General features: G+C 49.0%; 1 protein-coding gene and 1 pseudogene across 3 annotated transcripts; one reads left to right on the top strand and one right to left on the bottom strand.

Moving 5' to 3' along the window:
• Positions 1–19434, top strand: part of LOC137158644 (zinc finger protein 420-like) — a 53494-nt pseudogene that overhangs the window by 13623 nt on the left and 20437 nt on the right.
• On the bottom strand, positions 1107–17852 carry LOC137158643 (zinc finger protein 3-like). Of its 3 annotated transcripts, none has more exons than XM_067556449.1 (5): positions 17645–17852; positions 8464–8549; positions 7632–7758; positions 4490–4603; positions 1107–2089 (listed from the first exon to the last, which is right to left on the bottom strand). In XM_067556449.1, exons 1-5 carry the CDS (start codon positions 17814–17816, stop codon positions 1299–1301), a joined length of 1290 nt encoding a protein of 429 aa, XP_067412550.1. In that variant the 5' UTR covers positions 17817–17852; the 3' UTR covers positions 1107–1298. The 3 variants fall into 3 exon arrangements, with proteins under 3 accessions (XP_067412550.1, XP_067412548.1, XP_067412549.1); XM_067556447.1 differs by lacking the exon at positions 17645–17852 and adding an exon at positions 11219–12481; XM_067556448.1 differs by lacking the exon at positions 17645–17852 and adding an exon at positions 11219–12481 and having other exon boundaries at positions 1107–2086.

Below are 19434 nucleotides of genomic sequence, written 5' to 3'. Positions count from 1 at the left end.
AGGAAAACAATATAAATGTGCTCCTGCAGGTTTGCTTAGGCGAGGTGATCAGGTGATGAGGAAACATGTGTCGCCTGAACCACTGGTACACTTCATGTACTGGTGTGCAACATTCATTGACCACGGATAAGAGGTTCTTTTCCTAGGCAGCTACATAGAGTTAATGGAGGAGATGGAATTTTGTGGGAAACACGCAGAGTATTTAATATAGACTGGAACTATAACTGAAACCGTAAGACAGGATCAATATACATACATACAGGAATAAGGTAAATATGTCATTGATCAAATGCACAATCTTGCATAGAAGGAGTCTATTAGAAACAGAGATGGAAAGGAAAATAAGTGGAGCCTATCAAACAGGAGGTCCTGGTTCTGTTTACACTCTCTTAGGGACCCAATGAATGGAAAAAAATGGGAACTGGGTGTGGCATTTAATACCCTTCCTTATGATAAGAGTATGGCTATATACCATATTTGATCCTTTACCCTGGTTATAATAGGGTCAATAACTGCTTCATGTGTCCTTTGGGCATTAATATTCACGATTTGCATCGCTTATTTCTTAATTCCTTTACATCAGTGTGGTCTAACTGCTTCGATACTGCCCTCTCCTACAAGGACAGTGCAAAATATCTGATGGGGGTTATCTCATTAGGCCTACAATATTTAGCTAAATCCCAGCTCTTAGCATAACTACTCCTGCAAAGTCTTACACGAATATAACAGGCCCTTAACTATGGCAAGTTTAATAACCCATTCACTTATGTTCACCTATTTGCCCTCCCATGAAAAGTCCAGGTTAATAAGCAACGCACCCCTGCCAGTCTTACTCTCCCATATTGCCTTTTTTCCTCTAGCAGGCATAAAATCGTCCTCGAGACATGTGGCAGGGTCATAGGTCATTAGGTCAGGTCAGGGGTCAACACTTTAGATAACTCCGGCCCCTATACATGGGTGTGTCTTCATTGCAAGAATAGTGCATCGTGATAGCCAGCTAGCTAAGTCCATGGAAAATCCAAGGGGAAATGAAGCCCGGGTGGATGTAGTTGGTTGACATCACCCCATCTCTCCTATCTGCAGCTGATACACATTTCTGGCAGGAGAGATACACATGCCCAAGACTCAAAGGAAAATAGAGTTGATAGACAGGACCACAGGATACATCCCCAGAGAAGGGCATGCTGCGAAAGGGGAACATGGTGAAGCAAATGGGGCAAATAGCCTTAAAGGTCACTATGTGGGAATTAACAAAAATCTTAGAGAACCCTCCCCCCCCAAAAAATCTTTTGCCAGTCCTAGACAGGGTTTTCATGATGTTTATCTCCCTTGCAGACTCTCTGATGATAAATGAGGGCTGAGATCTGATGGAATGTTTTACCGCACTCGGCACAAATATACGGACCATCGCCTGTATAGATCCGCTGATGTCTAATCAGGTTTGACCGCCGAGCGAAGGTTTTCCCACACTGATGGCATTCATAGGGTCTCTCTCCTGTATGGATTCGCTGGTGCATAATAAGGTTGGAGCTCCGAGTGAAGTTTTTCCCGCACTCCCAGCACTCGTAGGGCGTCTCTCCTGTGTGGGTTCTGCGATGCGTAACCAGGGCTGAGCTGTCACTGAAGCTTTTCCCGCACTCACTGCATTCATAGGGGCGCTCGCCGGTGTGAATTCTCTGATGCGTAGCAAGGTGTGAGTTCCAGATGAAGGTTTTCCCACACTCACCACATTGGTACGGTCTCTCCCCTGTGTGAATTCTCTGATGTTTAAGAAGGCCTGAGCGGCAACTGAAGTTTTTCCTACATTCGGTGCATGTGTTGTTACTCTCCGCTGGGGGGATTTCCTGCTGGGTTTCCTGGAGGTCCTTGTGAATTCCCTGATAATTAATGGATTTATTCACTTTTTCTCCTGGCTGGTTTCCCTGCAGACTTGCTAGCCTGTGCGGACTCTCACAGGTGTTTCCCTGCTCATTATTCCGGGACACGCTCCCTATGGATCTTTGCAATAATGCCTCGTGTGTTTCCATTAGCTCAGCATTTTCCAGTTGAGGACTCTGCTCTTCATATTTACTCACCGTCCCATCATCTGCTGGGATAGAGAGAGAAACCTCAGAAACGGGTGGAAAAGAGGCGAGCAAACCAAAATAAATACCGGAGCAATGGGGGGGAAAGGGGGAAAATCAGGAAATGAATTCCCCCAAACGCTTCCCAATAGAGAAGATAGGAGGGTTCAATCTGGCTTCCATATCTACCCAAACACTCAGGGAGATGAGGGAGGTATCTACCGCTAGGTGTCAGTCAGGGTGGGTTGGAAGCCATGAGCGATATCTACCCTGAAGGTATGATGGATGTAGTAGAAAGTGAGAGCCTGAGACACCAGGTCTAGTATAACAAGCCAGCCTGAGGCCTAGCATAACAGGCCAATATGAGGCCTGAGCTAAAGTAATGGTCACGTCTGTTATAACAATGAGAGTTCTGTAGAATTTTAAAGACTAACACATTTAATTTCTGCAGGCATAAGCTTTCGTGGGCTGTTATAGAATCATAGAAGATTAGCATTGGGAGGGACCTCAGGAGGTCTCTAGTTCAACCCCCTGCTCAAAGCAGGACCAACGCCAACTAAATTTACAGGAATAAGATGGAGTCCAGGGTCACATGAGTAAGTCCTGGTGACTCATCAGGTGTATTCCTGGCTTCTCCCCCTGAGCCCATTGTACCTGTGAATTTCCTTAATGGGCCATTAAGGCAGCTAGTGCTGCAGCCATCCTGTCTGGGATGTCATAGAATCATAGATTAGAGTTGGGAGGGACCTCACGAGGTCATCTACTCCAACCCCCTGTTCAAAGCTGGACTAACCTCAGCTAAATCATTATAAAGCAAAGTTAGCGGACGTCAGGCTGTGAACGCCGGCCGGCTCACGGTAACTGGCAAGAACAGAGCTGGTGTAACAAACATAGAAGTGGACACGGGGTGTGCCGGGCACCCTAATGCAGGGGTGTGAAACATATGGTCGTTTATGATGAGTCCCACGTTGCACTCTGCCGCTGAAAGAGTAGAGGATGCGCGACTTTTCGGTGGATGGGAAGACAGGAGGAAGAAGGAACTGAGATGTTTTGCCACAATCCGCTGCCGAAATATCGAAATTTCATGGTGGAAACTAGGACGCGGCGAGAATTTCACTGGCAGGTAATTCAAACGTGGCCCGTTGGTGGAGTTGAGTTTGCAATGAAATTCAGTGGGTGCACACCCTAATGAAAATGTGCACACCCTAATGAAATGTGCTGCGCATGCCTATGGTAACAAACACGCGTTCCAAAGAAGCGCTAGGCACAAGGCCATTCCAGAAAAGTATCAGGACGTCCTAAAACACCAGAGATAATGAGGGCTTACTGACCTCTCCAAATGACACTATAATGCATAGACGTGTCTTGTTAATATGATGAACAAGACATTTTGACCAAACCCTCCAGTACAAGATAATGGGCGGTATCTTACCATGTCAGAAGATGGTACCTTGCCACGTCAGGGGGTGGCAACCACACACGTCAGAGGGGCAATATGCAAGTCATTTGTATCAATGTATAAAAGAAGGCCTCAGAGGAAGCATCTTTGTCTGGCCGAGTGGGGAACGGAAAATCCCGCCGTCTACTGAGCCAACACCATTGTCAGGGGCATACATGTATCAAGTCTATGTGTTGCACGTATGAGATGCTTTTTACCCTGCTCGTTTGATAATCAACCTGGCCGGGTGCCTTCATTGCTGAAAGGATCTGTGGCCTTATTGAATAATCCGATCGTGGAGCGGTGTCTCGGTTACCTGCGTGTTGCTGGGGCAGCATACCCATTGGGAGAACACACGCAGCCAATGGCGTGTATTGTGTCCATTTTTGGGCCCCCCACTACAAAAAGGATGTGGACAAGTTGGAGAGAGTCCAGCGGAGGGCAACAAAAATGGTTAGGGGGCTGGAGCACAGGACTTATGAGGAGAGGCTGAGGGAACTGGGTTTGTTTAGTCTGAAGAAGAGAAGAATGAGGGGAGATTTGATAGCAGCCTTCAACTACCTGAAAGGGGGTTCCACGGAGGATGGAGCTAGGCTGTTCTCAGGGGTGGCAGATGACAGAACTAGGAGCAATGGTCTCAAGTTGCAGTGGGGCAGGTCTAAGTTGAATATTGGGAAACCTTTTTCTCTAGAAGGGTAGTGAAGCACTGGAATGGGTTACCTAGGGAGGTGGTGGAATTTCTATCTTTAGAGGATTTTAAGCTGCGGCTTGACAAAGCCCTGGCTGGGATGATTTAGCTGAGGTTAGTCCTGCTTTGAGCAGGGGATTGGACTAGACACCTCCTGAGGTCCCTTCCAACTCTAATCTTCTATGATTCTATGAACACCGGCAGACAATCCTGAACTCAGAGCATACCAGGTCTTTGCAGAGAATCCCAGCTGTTTCCTTCTGGCACGGACAGTTTTGGTGGAATAATTCCCACCCTCACCTGTGCAGTGACCGATCAGGATCTCTCTTTCCTCTAAACCCTGGAGATCTGGGGCCCACGGCTCTTCCTCTTGTTCCAGCTGGGAGATCACCTCAGGTTTGGAAACCGCAAACGCTGCTCAGGAGAAAGAAAACAAAGGAGATCAGGGGAATTCACGGGACACTTGTCACAAAGAAGGTTCTATTGCTTTAACCCCAGCCCATTTTAAAGCATTCAGATCCTGGGGGCAGCCTCCACCCCAGGTGTTCAAAAATGCAGGATCCCCTGATTTCACAATCCCCCTCTCTGCGAGGAAAACACATAGCCAGACAGTCACAATCCAAGAGGCTCCTAAAACACAGAGAAGGTCGCTCCATCTCCCAGAAAGTGAAGACAGCATCCGGAAGGGAAGTCCTCCTGCTACTGCTTCTTAATGACAGAGAAACAAAAATAATGGCATATTCCAGGGAAGGTGAAACTGCAGTGTTCAGTGTGATAAGGATGGTGGCACCGAATGCAGTGTCTCAGAGGTACTAGATGTTGGGGAAATGCGCATTTTGAGGAATTCAGTAACGTAGCGAGTCAGGTGTAATGGGAGGGTTTGGAGATGGCTGGGGAATTTGATGCTATAGTGCAGCCGCAACGGGTGACTTGATGATTTCCCGTTCTGATGCACCTGGCCTTGGCCACTGTGGGAAGATAGGACACAGGGCTAGATGAACCATTGGCCATTGTTATCATAGACTCATAGAAGATGAGGGTTGGAAGGGACCTCAGGAGGTCATCGAGTCCAACCCCCTGCTCCAAGCAGGACCAACCCCGACTAAACCATCCCAGCCAGGGCTTTATCAAGCCGCACCTTAAAAACCTCTAAGGATGGAGATTCCACCCCCTCCCTAGGTAACCCATTCCAGTGCTTCACCACCCTCCTACAGAACACGTTTTTCCTAATATCCAACCTAGACCTCCCACACTGCAACTTGAGACCGTTGCTCCTTGTTCTGTCATCCGCCACCCCTGAGAACAGCCTAGCTCCATCCTCCCTGGAACCTCCCTTCAGGGAGTTAAAGGCTGCTATCAAATCCCCCCTCACTCTTCTCTTCTGCAGAATAAAAAAACCCAGTTCCCTCATCCTCTCCCCATGACTATTGTAACCGCTCTAAAATCCACAGGTTTGCTCATATTATATTGAAATCTGCTGTTCTTTATGGGGCTGCAGAGCAGGGTTAGAAATCCAAATTTGGGATTATTGGAGCACTTGGTTCATGATACAGACCTGCCCCCTAAAAAGCAACTTTTTACCAGGATCACCTTGTTTTTATAACTTTTTTCCACGCAACTCTGGGGCTCAAACTGACTGATCTCAGCCCCTCAGCATTTATCTCACCGAGTAGATGGCACCCACGGCCTATTGGTGGAAGCAATATTGAACAGAAAAAGTTCATAGCTGCAGAGTTTGAAGCTTCAGATCAGCACAAGCCAAACAGCCGAGTCAAAGACACTGGAACACGTATGTGCTCCAAATCCAAGACCCTGTTAAGAGCCAGTAGGCTTCCAGGAAGCAGCTGTACCAATGATTGGTTGGCTCATACACTGTGGTCATTGAGCCTCAATCACACCCCCTGCATTTGAGTTTGAGCCTGACACCGGGTAGCTTTCAAACAATGCATGTTGTGTATTTTCTCCTGCTTTCTGCAGTAATTTCCTTTGGCAGTTACCAAAATTTACGGGTTAAGAGCAGTATGTTAAAGTCCCTTCAAGTCCAAAGACAGGCTGTGGGCTGGTATCTGCTTAAAAGATTTGCCAACATAGCCATGTCGGCTAGGGCTGTGAAAAATCAAAGCCCGAACCGACACAGCTATGCCAGCAAAATGTGTAGGGGAGACACAGTTATAGTGGCAAAAAGTCCATTTAAAAAAAGGAAATTATATGTCCGTAAGCTGCACTAATTCAGAATTATGGTTGCACAGTGCTCCGGTGTCCGTTCACAGAAAGTGAATTTAAACATCTGAAAACTGGGACACGAGGAGTTAAACTACACACCACCTGTGGAATGTCACCTTAACTCTGCCCCTATCCCCAGCGCCGTCCCTAGGCTACAGTGAATCGAGGCGACTTCCCCGGGCCCCACGCTTGGGAGAGTGGCATTTGCCCCGGGTCCTGCAGCCCCCCTCCCCTCCCAAAGGGAAAGCCCTGCCCACCCCTCAACCCTGGACCTGGCAATGGTCACGGAGAATGGTTCAGTATGGATAGTGGAAAGGTTAACAAGCTCTCAAGGGAAGTGGAGAATTCTCCATCTCAGGAAGCCTTCAGGTCAAGACCGGATGCCTTTTTGGCAGATGATTTAGTCAGAGACAAGGTATTCAGCTTAATATAGCAGTAAGAGATAAAATCCTGCGTTTTACAGGAGATCAGGCTAGATGACCAAAGAGTGCCCTCCGGCCATAAAATCTCTGATTCTATAATAGATACGAGGAAGGCTTAAAAATGTGTCAGTGTTTATGTTGTGTTCCCAGACAGGAATACCAGCATTTATCTGCATGCACGGTGTCAGCTGGAGCTTTAAATGAATGCGGGAGGGAATAGCTGAAGCAGCTTGGCAGACTTCACACTGCAGAGCACTATAAGAGATGCGTGTGAAACTTCAGAGAGCAAGTATGCCTCAGTTTCCCTGCCCAAGGGCGCAGGCTGTGTCAGTGAAGGTGCACAAAGTTGGGTTCCCGTCACGGAGACTGCCAGCAGTCCAGTGGCATACATGCCAGGGGCAGGGCTCAGTGAGGGCCAAGTGAAGGCAACGACCCACCAGGAGCCCTGCAGGGGAGGGCGAAGGGCTGACGGCATTTTGCAAGTCTGAGCTGCGGTGTGCGGAGCAGGCTCTGGGTTTGAGCGTCAGCCAGGGATTGGCCGCTTCTGTTCGTTACGCTGGACCTAAATCCAAGCTTTGCTTGAAGCAAAGAGAAGACGTTGGACTCTGTGCTGTACGGCTCCTGTGCTCTGTTCCCGCAGCGTTCCATGGCAGGGGAGGGCAGAGCGCTGCTATGTGTGTCATTGACGTGTCGGGGTGCTGCTGACGCAGGGCAGAGTGGAGGTTGCAGTGTGGGAGCAGTGTGAACCTTCACTCTGCATTTCCCCTTCTAATAACGTAGGGGACAGGGATCCTCACCCAGCGAGGTCACATTCTCGTAGTTCTCCTGCATGACGTCTCTGTACAGGGCTCTCTGAGCGGGGTCCAGCAGAGCCCACTCCTCCTCAGTGAAATACACAGCCACCTCCTCGAAGGTCACCAGCCCCTGAAAGAGCAAGAGTTCAGCACTCAGCACCCGCGGCCCACGTCACCACCCCACTATTCATGGGGGAGCAGGGACAATCCAATGGAAGCTCTGAGAGAGACAGACAGTCAGTCAGAATCCCACCCCCCACGAGACTCAGAGGATCCAGGAGGCATCAGAACATGGGGAGAAAGAGAGAGCCCCTCGTCCCTCCCAGCAAAAAGATGAGGTCTTCACGTTCATCACACACTCACTAGCCAGAGGCGGGTGCAGGAAACAGAGATCCCAGCAGGGTCCAGGCCCAGCCCCGTGGCAGGAACCTCAAACACCCTCCCCGTGGCCAGCAGCTGGAGGTGGATGGGGGCATCTCCCCATAGCCTTGTTGGTGAGTGCCCCCTTCATGTTTTATAGCAGCCTCTGGCTTATTGGTGCAGGCTCCAGCATTTGGCGTTTGGGAAGATTTCCCAGCCCAGCCCAAGGGGGTTGTTTTCCTTTTCCAACTGGGGAACTTCCACCCCCAACTCCCATGGGTCTGCTCCCAGAACCTAGGCCGAGATGAAACAAATCCCAGCTGGTTTGTCACACCCTGCCCCCCTCCCTTCTCCACCTTGTGTATTTCCTGCCTCCTTTTCCCTTCCAGATCAACAAGAAACTCCCACCTCCTCCATATTTACTGCCCGAATCCCTCCAGTACGGACCCACCAGCACACCTCCAATAATCCCTACCTGAACTGGCTCCACTGCCATTTCTCTTCCCTGTCTCGTGGGAGGATTGGATGACCTGGAGCACAATGAGGGGGTTATTCCGCAGCCTGTGAGAGCAAGGAAGGCAAGCGGGGAGATTTCAGAACAGGATTTAGAAATTTCACCCTACAATGTCTCCTAGGATCTTTCCTTGCAGACATTCTATACCAGGGGTGTCAAACTCATGTGCTATGGCGAGCCAGATTTGAATTAAATGTACTTCAAGTGGGCCATACATACCATAAATTGAAATACTAGGCACTTTTGATCTCATGGTGTTGGACTCTCTGGTGGCAGCGCGTGCTGCCACCAGGAGCCAGATCAAAAAGGTTGGTGGGCTGTATCCGGTTTGCAGGCCGGATGTTTGACACCCCTATTCTAGATTCTGCCACGCAAACAACAAAAATATCCAAAAACACAAATAATAATGCAGTGGAGTTTAACTACCCAGACATCTGTTGGAAAAGCAATATGGACATACACAAAATGTCCAGTTGGACTGTTTTGGGGACAACGCCTTGTGTGCTTCGGAAGAAGGAAACAGAAGGACGGCCAAGATATAACTGACCCTGACTAAGAGGGAGGAACTGGTTATGAATTAGATGGTGGAAGGTGATTTGGGTAAATGTCGTCATTAAATAATTGATTTCATGACTGTAAGGAAAGGAAGGACGGTGGATTTCAAAGAAAGCGGTCTTCAAACGACTCAGAGCACGAGTAGGTAAGGTCCTACGGGAAGAAAATTAAAGGGGGGGAGGTGGAAAAAAAACTTAGGAGAGCTAGTGGTTTTACAGAGACAGTGTTAAAGGAGTAACAGGAAACTATCCTGATGTGAAGGAGAGACAGAATAGTGAGAGGCTTTTGCCGCTCCACCGGGGGCTTTCTAATGACTTGAAAATAAAAAGGAATCCTACAAAAAAGGTGGAAACAAATTGCTAACGGAGGAGTATAAAAGAATAGCGCAACATAGGGAGAAAATAAAAAAAGATCAAAGCACAAAATGAGTTGCACCTAGCCAGGGACATAAAAGACAAAAAGAGAAAGGTTCAGTAAATACATTCAGAGCAAGGGAAAGGTGAAAGAAAGTGTAGGTCCATCAATAAGAACAGAAGGCGAGCTAACAACAGGTGACATCGAGACGGACGTGTTTAATGCCATTTACCTTTTGTCTTCACTAAAAGTACTGTGACCGAACACGCAACACAATTATGAACAACAATGTGGAGGAAAGAACAGAAGCCGCAATAGGGAAAGAACAGATTAAAGAATATGTAGGTGAGTTAGATGTATTAAAGCCAGAAGGGCCCGATGAAATTCATCCTAGGGTTAAAGGATGCAATCTTGGAACACTTAGCAATGATCTTCAAGCACTCATGGAATACGGGTGAGGTCCCAGAGGCTGGAGAAGGGCAACCGTGCGATCTATCTTTAACATTCAATGATAAACCCTCGTTGTGCTTTATCTATCTATCTTTAAAAGGAAGAACAAAGAGGTCCTGGAGAATTAAAAACCAGTCAATCCTTATTTTGATACCTGGAAAGACACTGGAACAAATGATTAACTAATCAATTTGTAAGCACCTAGAGGACGGTAGGGTGATAAATTGTAGCCAGCATAGATTTGTAAAGGATAAATTATGCCAAATCAACTTCATTTCCTTCTTTGAAAGGGTTACTGGATAGGGTGGATGCCGTATGTATGATATATCTTGATTTTAGAAAGGCTTTTGACACAATCCTATATAACGTTCTTATAAGCCAACTCAGGAAAAGTGGTTTAGATGAAATCATTATAAAGTGGGCGTGCGACTGTTTTAAAAGACCATACTCAAAGGGTAATGATCAAAGGTTGGCTGTCAAACCGAGAGAGTGAATCTAGTGCAGTTCTAGGTGTGGCACAATTTAATATTCGCATTAATGGCTTGGAAAACAGAGTGGAGGATAGGCTTATAAAATCTGTGGATGACCCACAGCTTGCATGCCCATTGGGGGACAGGATTAGCATTCAAAATGACCTTGAAAAAATGGGAGAATTGGGTCTAAAAATCGACAAAAGGAAATTCACTAGAGGCATGAGCCAAATGCTACACTGAGGAAGGGGGGAAAAAAATCAAATGTACCACTACAAAATGGGGACAGGACTGCAGAAAAGGATCCGGGGGTTATAGTGGAATGGAATATGAGAAAAACATGTGGCTCAGTGGTGAAAAAGGCTAGGTAAGGACTAGAATAGGTTGTGGAATCACCATCATTGGAGCAGAGAGAGAAAGAAACAAATCAACCAAAACTTCCAGAGCAGAAAGAGATAGAGAGTTTGACTCAGGCTAACTTTTGGTTTTGCTGGGGGGAGGTGCCCTACCTTGGCTCCGCCCCTGAGGCACCCCACTCTGCCACAAGACCCCACCCCCACTCCACCTCTTCCTGCCCCCGCTCTGCCCCCTCTCCTGAGTGCCTCCCACCTGCTGCTTCCTTTTTTCCCCCTCCTGCCTTCAGGACGAGGGGTGTGTCTTTGGGGTGGGGCTATGCCCGTTTTGGGGGGAGGCTATTTTCAGCATATTTATACACATCTTTCATATTCTAGTTACTGAATGTGTGTCTATCATTGGTATCTTAATTTAATCATTATTAAAATACTAATGAACTACATAAGTACAATTATCATGAATTATACTCTATGACAATAATTCCATTCAGCTACAAGCCGTTTTTCACTAATGTCCCACTTTAAAGACATTACGTCTCACTGTAGCTTTCTGGATGAAACGGTCAGCAATCTTATTTACGTCTAGTGCCATGGTGTGGTCATTATGCACATTAAGGACAGCTACGTTATTCAGTCGCGTCTGTCCCATTGATGACCGGAGATAATCTTTAAGTCTTCGGAGGCTGGAGAATGAGCGTGCGGCGGTGATGGATGACACAGGCACTGTGAGAAGGATTCTTATAAATTTGCAGTACTCTGGAAGCACAGTGCGCAGCTGTTCATTCCCTTCTGTTTTTAAAAATGACACAACATCCTCGAGACTGGAGACGGTTCTATTTTTCTCTAGGACTATGTCCAAGAACATGTCACGCTGCTGTTTCAATTTCATCTTGTCTAAGTCTTCCGCGTAAAAGTCTGTTACTTGTTCGACTTCAACCCTCTCACTGCCCGTCGCAAACCGCTCCATTTGTGCCAAATGCTCTTGAATGTCAGACTCAATCCCTAAGTCCAGGCTCCTCATGAGATGATCGAAAACTTCGTTGTAGAATTTTCGATGCACATCCATTGGTGTAGCAAATACATCGGCGCTGCTTCCTTCATCAATTTGCCACGGTGCTTTCCTGACACGTGGCAGGCAGGTCTCCTCAAGATCCAACCTCTCAGCCTTTGCAGAGACTTCTTTCCACAGACCCTCAAACCCGTTGTTTCTCAATTGCTGAATCGTCTCATATAGAGAAAAAATCATTCTCTGCGCTTCTTGAAAATGCAGGCTCATCTTTTGTAGACTCGCATTAACTGATTCTACCCGCTCGAGAATAAGTAGAACCAGTTGCAGGTTGAAAAATGTCTCAAACTTACAAAGTTGGGTAACAAATCCATGTGCTTTTGCTCCAGTATCAGAGGAATGACTGCTGTCGATTTCCCCCAAAAATGTCATCAGCGCACTGTAGTTCGAAGCCACGGATCTCAGGGATGCAGCACGTAGACACCACCTTGTGGGGCAGAAAGGGCGAAGACGTTGAGGAGCAGGAGATTCCGCTTGTTGTAAGGTCTCCAAGTTGGCCAGCATTTTTGGAGAGCTTTTGAGAAAACCGATCAACTCACGCATCAGAGATAATACGTTCCGAACCGGCTGTATTTGTTGCATCGCCTCCTGCACAAACAGGTTTGGTGAGTGTGTCATAAAGTGTACACACACAGCTCTTGGTTCTTCATGCTTGACTCTAGCTTGTACGCCAGACAGTACACCGCTGATATTTGTGGTCCCATCATAACACTGACCTCGACAACGTTTAATGTCAAAACTGAACCGGTGCAGTGCATCCTTCACTCCAGTGAAGAGTGTGTTAGCATCAGTCAGGGGTGGCTCATAAAATCCCAAAAAAAGCTCATCAACAGAAAAATCATCTTTAACAATCCTGAAACAGATGGATAATTGCTCTTTAGTGGAACCCTCTGCTGTTTCGTCAACTAGAAGGGCATAGTAAACACTTTCTTGTACAAGTGTGCATAGCTTTCGTAGCACATCATTTGACATAAGGGTGAGTATTTCGTTGATGACTTCATGAGACATCCATTTATAAGACGTTCGCTGTAGCCATCTCTTCAGTTCATGTACGTCCTCAGCGTGCATACAGAGCAATTTAATGAAATTTGAATTTTCGTCTGTGTCTCCATCAAAGGCCACCCCCTGGGCTGCTAAAAACTGCAATGAAGTTATAATTTTCAGCAATGAAATCCTGGCATGCTGCATATCACTTTCTTTGCTGGCTGACATAAGACTACCTACGTGTTCTCCCTTTTGGGATGCAGGTACAATCTGAACAGCAGCTCGGTGTACAGAGGACTTTTCGTGGAATGAAAACCTTTCTAAGGCTTTGTTCCATGAGCAAAACCCGTTGTTCACAAAGGCCGCTAACGAATCCTTCTCTCTACTTGTCGATGGGAGAACGTGTCCAGCCGCAGCCGCTTTGCAGCACACTGAGCAGAAAACACGGTCCTTCGTACTGCTATAGTCTATCCATTGAAACCGGGCCCCCCAGCTCTCTTGAAAAGATCGTCCTTTGCCTTGTTTTTGTTTGTTCTTTTTGGTATTAAAACTATCGGAAGCAGATTCTGCGATCCAATCGTCCACTGTTGCAGCAGATTCTACTGTATTTGCTGAAGCACTTTGGGTTCCTGAAGGTTTCCCACTGTTGATTTTGAACACAAATGTATCCATCTTTCAACCTGGGTGCTGGCTAAATCCTCCTGTAAGAAATACATTGGGATTACGCTGGGCTCCTCGAATCCCAGACCTCCCCCTGCTGCAGGGGGAATGTAAAAGGATTAGAGCCCAGCTGATAAACTTCGTTAAGGGGGGGCCGTGGGTGTCAATCCATAAAAAAGGCTTTTTTTCCTTGACATCATCACTTTGCTCAGGTGAGGTTGTAGGAGATCTAGAACTCCAGAAGATGTGCCGTGGGAAGGGGGGCGCGCTGGCTCTGGTTGAGTATGAGGGGCAGGAGGTAAGGTTCCTCCCCCATCCCCTGCAGCTTTTGCCAAGGCTTTGTGCTCCCCCCCAGGCGGTGGTGCTTCCTCACCTGTCTAGCTTCTGCTGTGGGTCTCTGGGGCTTAGTTCCCCCCCCCCCACTGCCAGCCCAGTCCCTGCTGCGCCCGCGTGGGGCCAGAGTCTCATAAAGCTGCCTTCGTGCTGAGCCGGGATGGGTGCCTGGCCAAGGTCCAGCACAACATCTACAGCAAGTGTTTCTGCGCCCTGGGGATGGATGAGTTGGGGCGGGCTATGGGGAAGCCCCGCTACAGGGTGAGTGACCCTCCCCCCGAAGACCGAGAGGGGAGCAGGGCCTAATGATTAGAGCGGGTGGGAGGTCTGGGAACCCAGATGTCTGAGTTCTCTCCTGGCTCTGGGAGAGGAGTGGGGGCTAGTGGTTAGAGCACAGGGGCTGGGAAACCAGACACCTGGGTTCTCACGTGGCTCTGGGAGGGAAGTGGGTCCTAATGGCTAGAGTAGGAGCCACCAGCCATCAGGTCAACCCCAGTTCTCCCCAACTGCAGGTCAACCCCTGCTCCTACCCAGCCATCAGGTCAACCCCTGCTCCCACCTGGCCACCAGGTCAACTAAGGGGGAAATAAGGTCTGGGCCACCCATGGGGCTTTTCTGCCCAGCTTCTGCTGTGGGTCTCTGGGGCTTAGGTTCTCCCTCCCAGGGCTCCAGTCTGCCTCCCCCCCACACAAGGCTTCTCCAGGTGGGGGGGCTTCCCTCCCCACCTGGCTTCAGTCAGGACCAGGGCTCAGGGCTTCCACCCTCCCCTGTGTAGCTTTCCCTCCCCGGCTTCTGCCATGGGTCTCTGGGACTTAGCTCCCCCTGGCCTGCCCAGGAGTACAGTCCAGCTTCCCCCTGCCCCCAGGCTTCCCCAAGCGGTGGGACTTTTCCCCCAGCCCTCCCGGCTTCCTGTCTCCCCAAGTGCCAAGGCTCCCGGATCAGGTCCTGGGATTCCTCCCCGGCTTCTGCGGGCTTCCCTTCCCACCCCCACGCCACCCGTCAGGTCCCTAGGCTAGCCTTGCAGGTCTTCTGCTGAGGGAGCCCAGCTTTTGAGGGGCCCCCAAATTAGCCACCGCTGCACATACACCCCCTACCCCCAGCATCAGCCTTAGCCCTAGCCTAGCCCGGCTCCCTCTGCCGGGAATCTGGACTCAATCACCTGATGCCCTGATGAGCCTGGCTGGGAAATGCAGCCACACGCATGGTCACTCCAGATGCAGGTATGGGGAGAGGAGAGGCCTTGCGCTGACTCAGCCCCACCAGAGCAGGCTAGGCAGTGGAAACAGCTGACAGGGGGTGGGTGAGTGTGAGAGACAAACAGCTCATCTGCAGCTGTGCGCGGGGGGGGGGGAGGGGGAATAGCTCATCAGCGGAGGACACCCACAGCTAATTATCTCAGTGGGTGCTGAGCACCCACTTTTTTCCAGCGGATGCTTCAGTCCCTCAGCACCCCCAGAGTCGGTGCCTCATGCGTGCTGATCCCACTCACCCAGAAGCCCCGGGTCCTGGCACCCCTGCCCTGCAGGGCATAAACCCCCAGTCCCACCACCATCCCGCTACAGGGCAGAAACCCTGAAAATAATCTACTAGGGCTGCAGGAAATCATCTATGAGAATTTAAGCCCTGCATTCACCCCCATGTTAAACCGGAGTCACTCCGGATTAACAAGCGTCTCAGTGAGATCAGAACGTGGCTCAGGAGGGATGAGGCCAGAATAGTTTTAAACACATCCCACATTCCCCATTGATATCTAAGAGAAGGACTCAGATTTCCCTCCAAAATCCGACTTCCTGCTGTTTTAATGGGGAGACGGAAGGAAAATCTGGGCTGATTCCATATCAGTATTTGATAAACGGATAGGAAGTTACCCACACCCATCGCCATTCACACGGACAGCAGGAGCCCTGCAGGACGCTCCTTTACCAGGAGAAAGGTGGGAAGGAAGGAGGAGCCAAAATGGTCACAAAATTGCTATGCCCTGTCACAATAACGGCCACTGGGGCCCCACTCCAGAGGTGGCTGCAACTCAGCATTGGCGGGGAGGAGATGGGGGAAGCAACCCCTTATGGAGACTGTTCCTCATAGGGTTTCACTCCTAATGAAGGCGGTATTGGGTTAATTCAGTAGTGGGAAGATTCTCTGCCACCCCATTGTCCATGGCAGCAAGGAGCTAGTCACACATGGATAGAGAAGTCCTCATTGCGTGCGATCTACGGAAATGAAAAGGATCCAGCTAACGGATCTGTGAGCACCTGGGGGACACTGATCTCCCAAAGAGGAGGAAGCATCTGGCTTTGATGTGCCTTATATATGGGGCAAATCCCTTTCACTGGCCAACATTTTAATGGCGAGAAAGGGGGGAACAACTGATTCTCAAAGGAGAGAGTTAACCATTGGGGAATTTAAGCTCCAGGGGAAAAACAACTGGGTGTGGAGCAGTTGTTGCAGCTAAAACACCCCCGAAGCTGAGATGGTTTTTAATTCACAATTGGTAATTACGTGGAAAGAGGCAAAGCTGATATCAATGTTCAGTAAGGAATGAGAAAAAGTGTGGCAACGTGAGGAATTTTGGATCAAGTTTTAACAATTCAAGAGGAATGTGGAAAACCATGAGGGATCATAGATCAATACTCAATCCTAGGCAAAGAGGCAAAAATCAAGTGGCTTTCATATCATTTGATAAATAAAAGGGGCAGCATTTACAAGGATTTTCTAGCAATATTCAAGAATCTGAGAAAACGGCCAAATCCGAGGCAATATTTTGTTGATATTTTTATAATTAGAGAGCCAGGGAGAAATCACAGGGCATATTCAGTTAGTAACAGATAACTAGAGAGAAAGTGGGGCAAGACTTTAGGATATTTGAGATCTGTCTTTGAAAAATGGGGAGAAAACGGGTCAAAAACGACATATTTGATAACGAGAGAAACACACGGAGATCTGAAGGGATTTTACATCGATATTAAATAAGTGGGGGGAAAGAGGGAAAGTTTGAAAGGATTGTAAATGAATGCTCAATAGATAGTAATAGTTGTCTGTCTCCACCACCGTTCACATGGGCAGCAGGGAGCCTTTTGAGAAGTGATTTAAGACGGAAAGTGACTCCAGGGGTCTCTTAAACAGCAACCACTAGCCCCTGATCACATTTGGGAAATTACTCAGAGCAACAATGTCCCGCCTAGACCAGGACAATTTGCAGCAGGACAAATGGGTGGGGAAAACCCCCAAATTTTAAATGGACATTGGAGAAAGAGAAAATTAGAGGGTGGCAAAATGTGAGGCTAGATAAAGAGTTAATAATGGGAGAGAAAAGGGAGAAATCTACATGGATTTTACATCCATACGTGACAACTGAGGGGGGAAATTTTATCAATAATCGAGAGATGGGGCAAAAATCAGAGAGGATGTCCTTACTATCCCCTCTTCCCAGGTCAGATGGCTGTTCTTCTCCTCTGGCAATTTCCTGCCTGCACAGAGATAATTCAATCCACCCCATCTCACACCGGCTTCCTCGTCCTTCCACTGCGGTTTTATTTTTTCCCTGCCTGACACCACCTCCAGACACAGGTGCTGGCACTAGGGATATGGCCACGCTCCCTGGCTTGAAGGCCTTTTCCATCATTCATGGCTTTAGAGTTTCAGTCCATGGCTCTCAGTGTAAACACGGTAAAAATTGTTCCAGCACTCTGGCCTCCAGATACACAGAGGGGAACCCCCCTCCCCAGTCTCTTTCCCCGCCTGAATCCCCCAGTTTTGCCTCTGGGACAGATGGTGACCGGATCCGGAGGCACAAGAAAGGGGCACTGGCTAAGTTGCTGTGAAAGCCCCCTACAAATCCAGCTGAACTAACAACACAGGGGCAGATTCCCGGGGGTTTCCTGCCCTTCTGCAACACTTTCCCCAACTCCCTCAATTACCTGGAGTCTCCAGCTCAAGGGTTGATGTCAGCAGAGCCTGGGGCTGGCCTGGGGGGCCGGTTCCACGTGGAGAAAGTGGCCCCCCAGCTGGCTGGGGGCAGAAGGAGCACTGAGGAAGGCCTCTCCCCTGCACAGATCGCAGTGGGGATGCAGCAGCTGTTCTCCCTCCCATGCAGCACCCTCTTGCATTTTGCAGCTGCTGTTCCTTACCAGGGGAGGGGGAGGGCGGAGGGGACTCACCCTCCCCCGGTATCTCTGTACTTTGTTCTTCCTGCATCTCCTGATCCAGCCCCTTCCTGTGTCTCTCCATACCAACCCGGCCTGCAGCAACTCTCAAAGGGCTTTCCTGGGAACAAACCAGCCCCTCCATCTGTGCTCCCCAGGGGCCTGCACTCCCAGGGTGACCAGACGGCTTGATTTTATAGGGACAGTCCCGATATTTGGGGCTGGGTCTTATATAGGCGCCTATTACCCCCTCCCCCCCCGCCCCATTTTTCCACATTTGCTGTCTTGTCTCGGCACTGAGACGCCCGATGCTCTTAAGATCACAGCTCTGGGGCGGGGATGCTGAGATTTACCCGCCTGCAATGGAGGGGGGGGGGGAACTCTCTGCCCCCCAACCTCCCCCCTTTTTTTTTTGCAGTCACTACTGCATAAGGCTCTTATGTTGTAACTTTTCTCCCCTCTGCCTCTGTCTGGCCGCGCCTGTCCCCCTTTCTCACCCCCCGCTCCTACTCCCCCCCCCAATCCCTGATTTCCCTCTTGGACCCTCTCCTTCCCCTGCCTCCAGCTGTTTGACCCTCCTGTGCTTCAATTCACCCCCTCCCGATGCTGCCCACCCCTCCACTCTGATTTGCCCCCTTTTCTTTAGCCTCCCCCGATCAGCGGGGAGCAGATTGTAAACTCCAGTTCATGTAAGCAGCAGATACTGAGGGTCGCACTTTGTAGCATTGCACCATCACAGTTACTGACAGCCACGTTCCCCATCCTCTGCTCCAGGGATAGCAAGCTGGGACAGATGGGCAAGGGGCACCGTTTAGGGAAGGGGAGGGTAGTTTTGTACCACATTTTAATGTTATGAACAATTTTACACACCATGTTTGCCGGTGGATTGTCCAATGTGTCTGGTGGATTGCCGGTCCTTGAATCCTGTGGCTTCTTCATCTTCCAGGATGCAAATAGCAAGCCTCCACCTTCCCCTCCAGCCCCAAAAAGGATTTGATCTAATGCTCTCAAACTTTTAGCTGCCAAGCGGATCTCTGTCCTGTTCAGTGAGCTCCCCATATTTTGGAGACATTTTCTAGCCTTTCTTAACTGAAGGCTGTTGCCGTGTCTGCTGGGCAATCGCTAGACGCCAGCATTCTTACGGACATGATGTAGCGTTATTTTGAAAATGCCCAGGATGGTGCCCTAAAGAAATTAAAGCGATAAGATCAGAGAGGATAAATCATAGAAGATTAGGGTTGGAAGGAGGTATCTAACCCCCTGCTCAAAGCAGGACCAACCTCAACTAAATTATCCCAGCCAGGACTTTGTCAAGCCAGGCCTTAAAAACCTCTAAGGATGGAGATTCCCCCACCTCCCTAGGTAACCCATCCCAGTGCTTCACCACGCTCCTAGTGAACAAGTTTTTCCTAATATCCAACCTAGACCTGCCCCACTGCAACTTGAGACCATTGCTCCTTGTTCTGTCATCTGCCCCCACTGAGAACAGCCTAGCTCCATCCTGCCTGGAACCCCCCTTCAGGTAGTGGAAGGCTGCTATCAAATCCCCCCTCATTCTTCTCTTT

The sequence above is a fragment of the Emydura macquarii genome, unplaced genomic scaffold (assembly GCF_026122565.2).
Source record: "Emydura macquarii macquarii isolate MOO-44397 ecotype Brisbane River unplaced genomic scaffold, CSIRO-AGI_Emac_v2 contig_1781, whole genome shotgun sequence".
Lineage (NCBI taxonomy): Eukaryota > Metazoa > Chordata > Testudines > Chelidae > Emydura > Emydura macquarii.
Note: the sequence above shows the minus strand (reverse complement) of the source record. Positions and strands in the feature narration are given on the sequence as shown.

What these genes read in the sequence shown, in the direction of transcription:
- LOC137158643 (XM_067556447.1), bottom strand. Translation starts at nt 12,368, where the DNA reads ATGACACACTCACCAAACCTGTTTGTGCAGGAGGCGATGCAACAAATA. An exon ending in TGGCAGTGGAGCCAGTTCAG is followed by an intron (nt 7,759 to 8,463) that starts GTAGGGATTATT and finishes TTGCTCTTTCAG; the next exon opens with GGGCTGGTGACCTTCGAGGA. An exon ending in CGAGAATGTGACCTCGCTGG is followed by an intron (nt 4,604 to 7,631) that starts GTGAGGATCCCT and finishes TCTCCTGAGCAG; the next exon opens with CGTTTGCGGTTTCCAAACCT.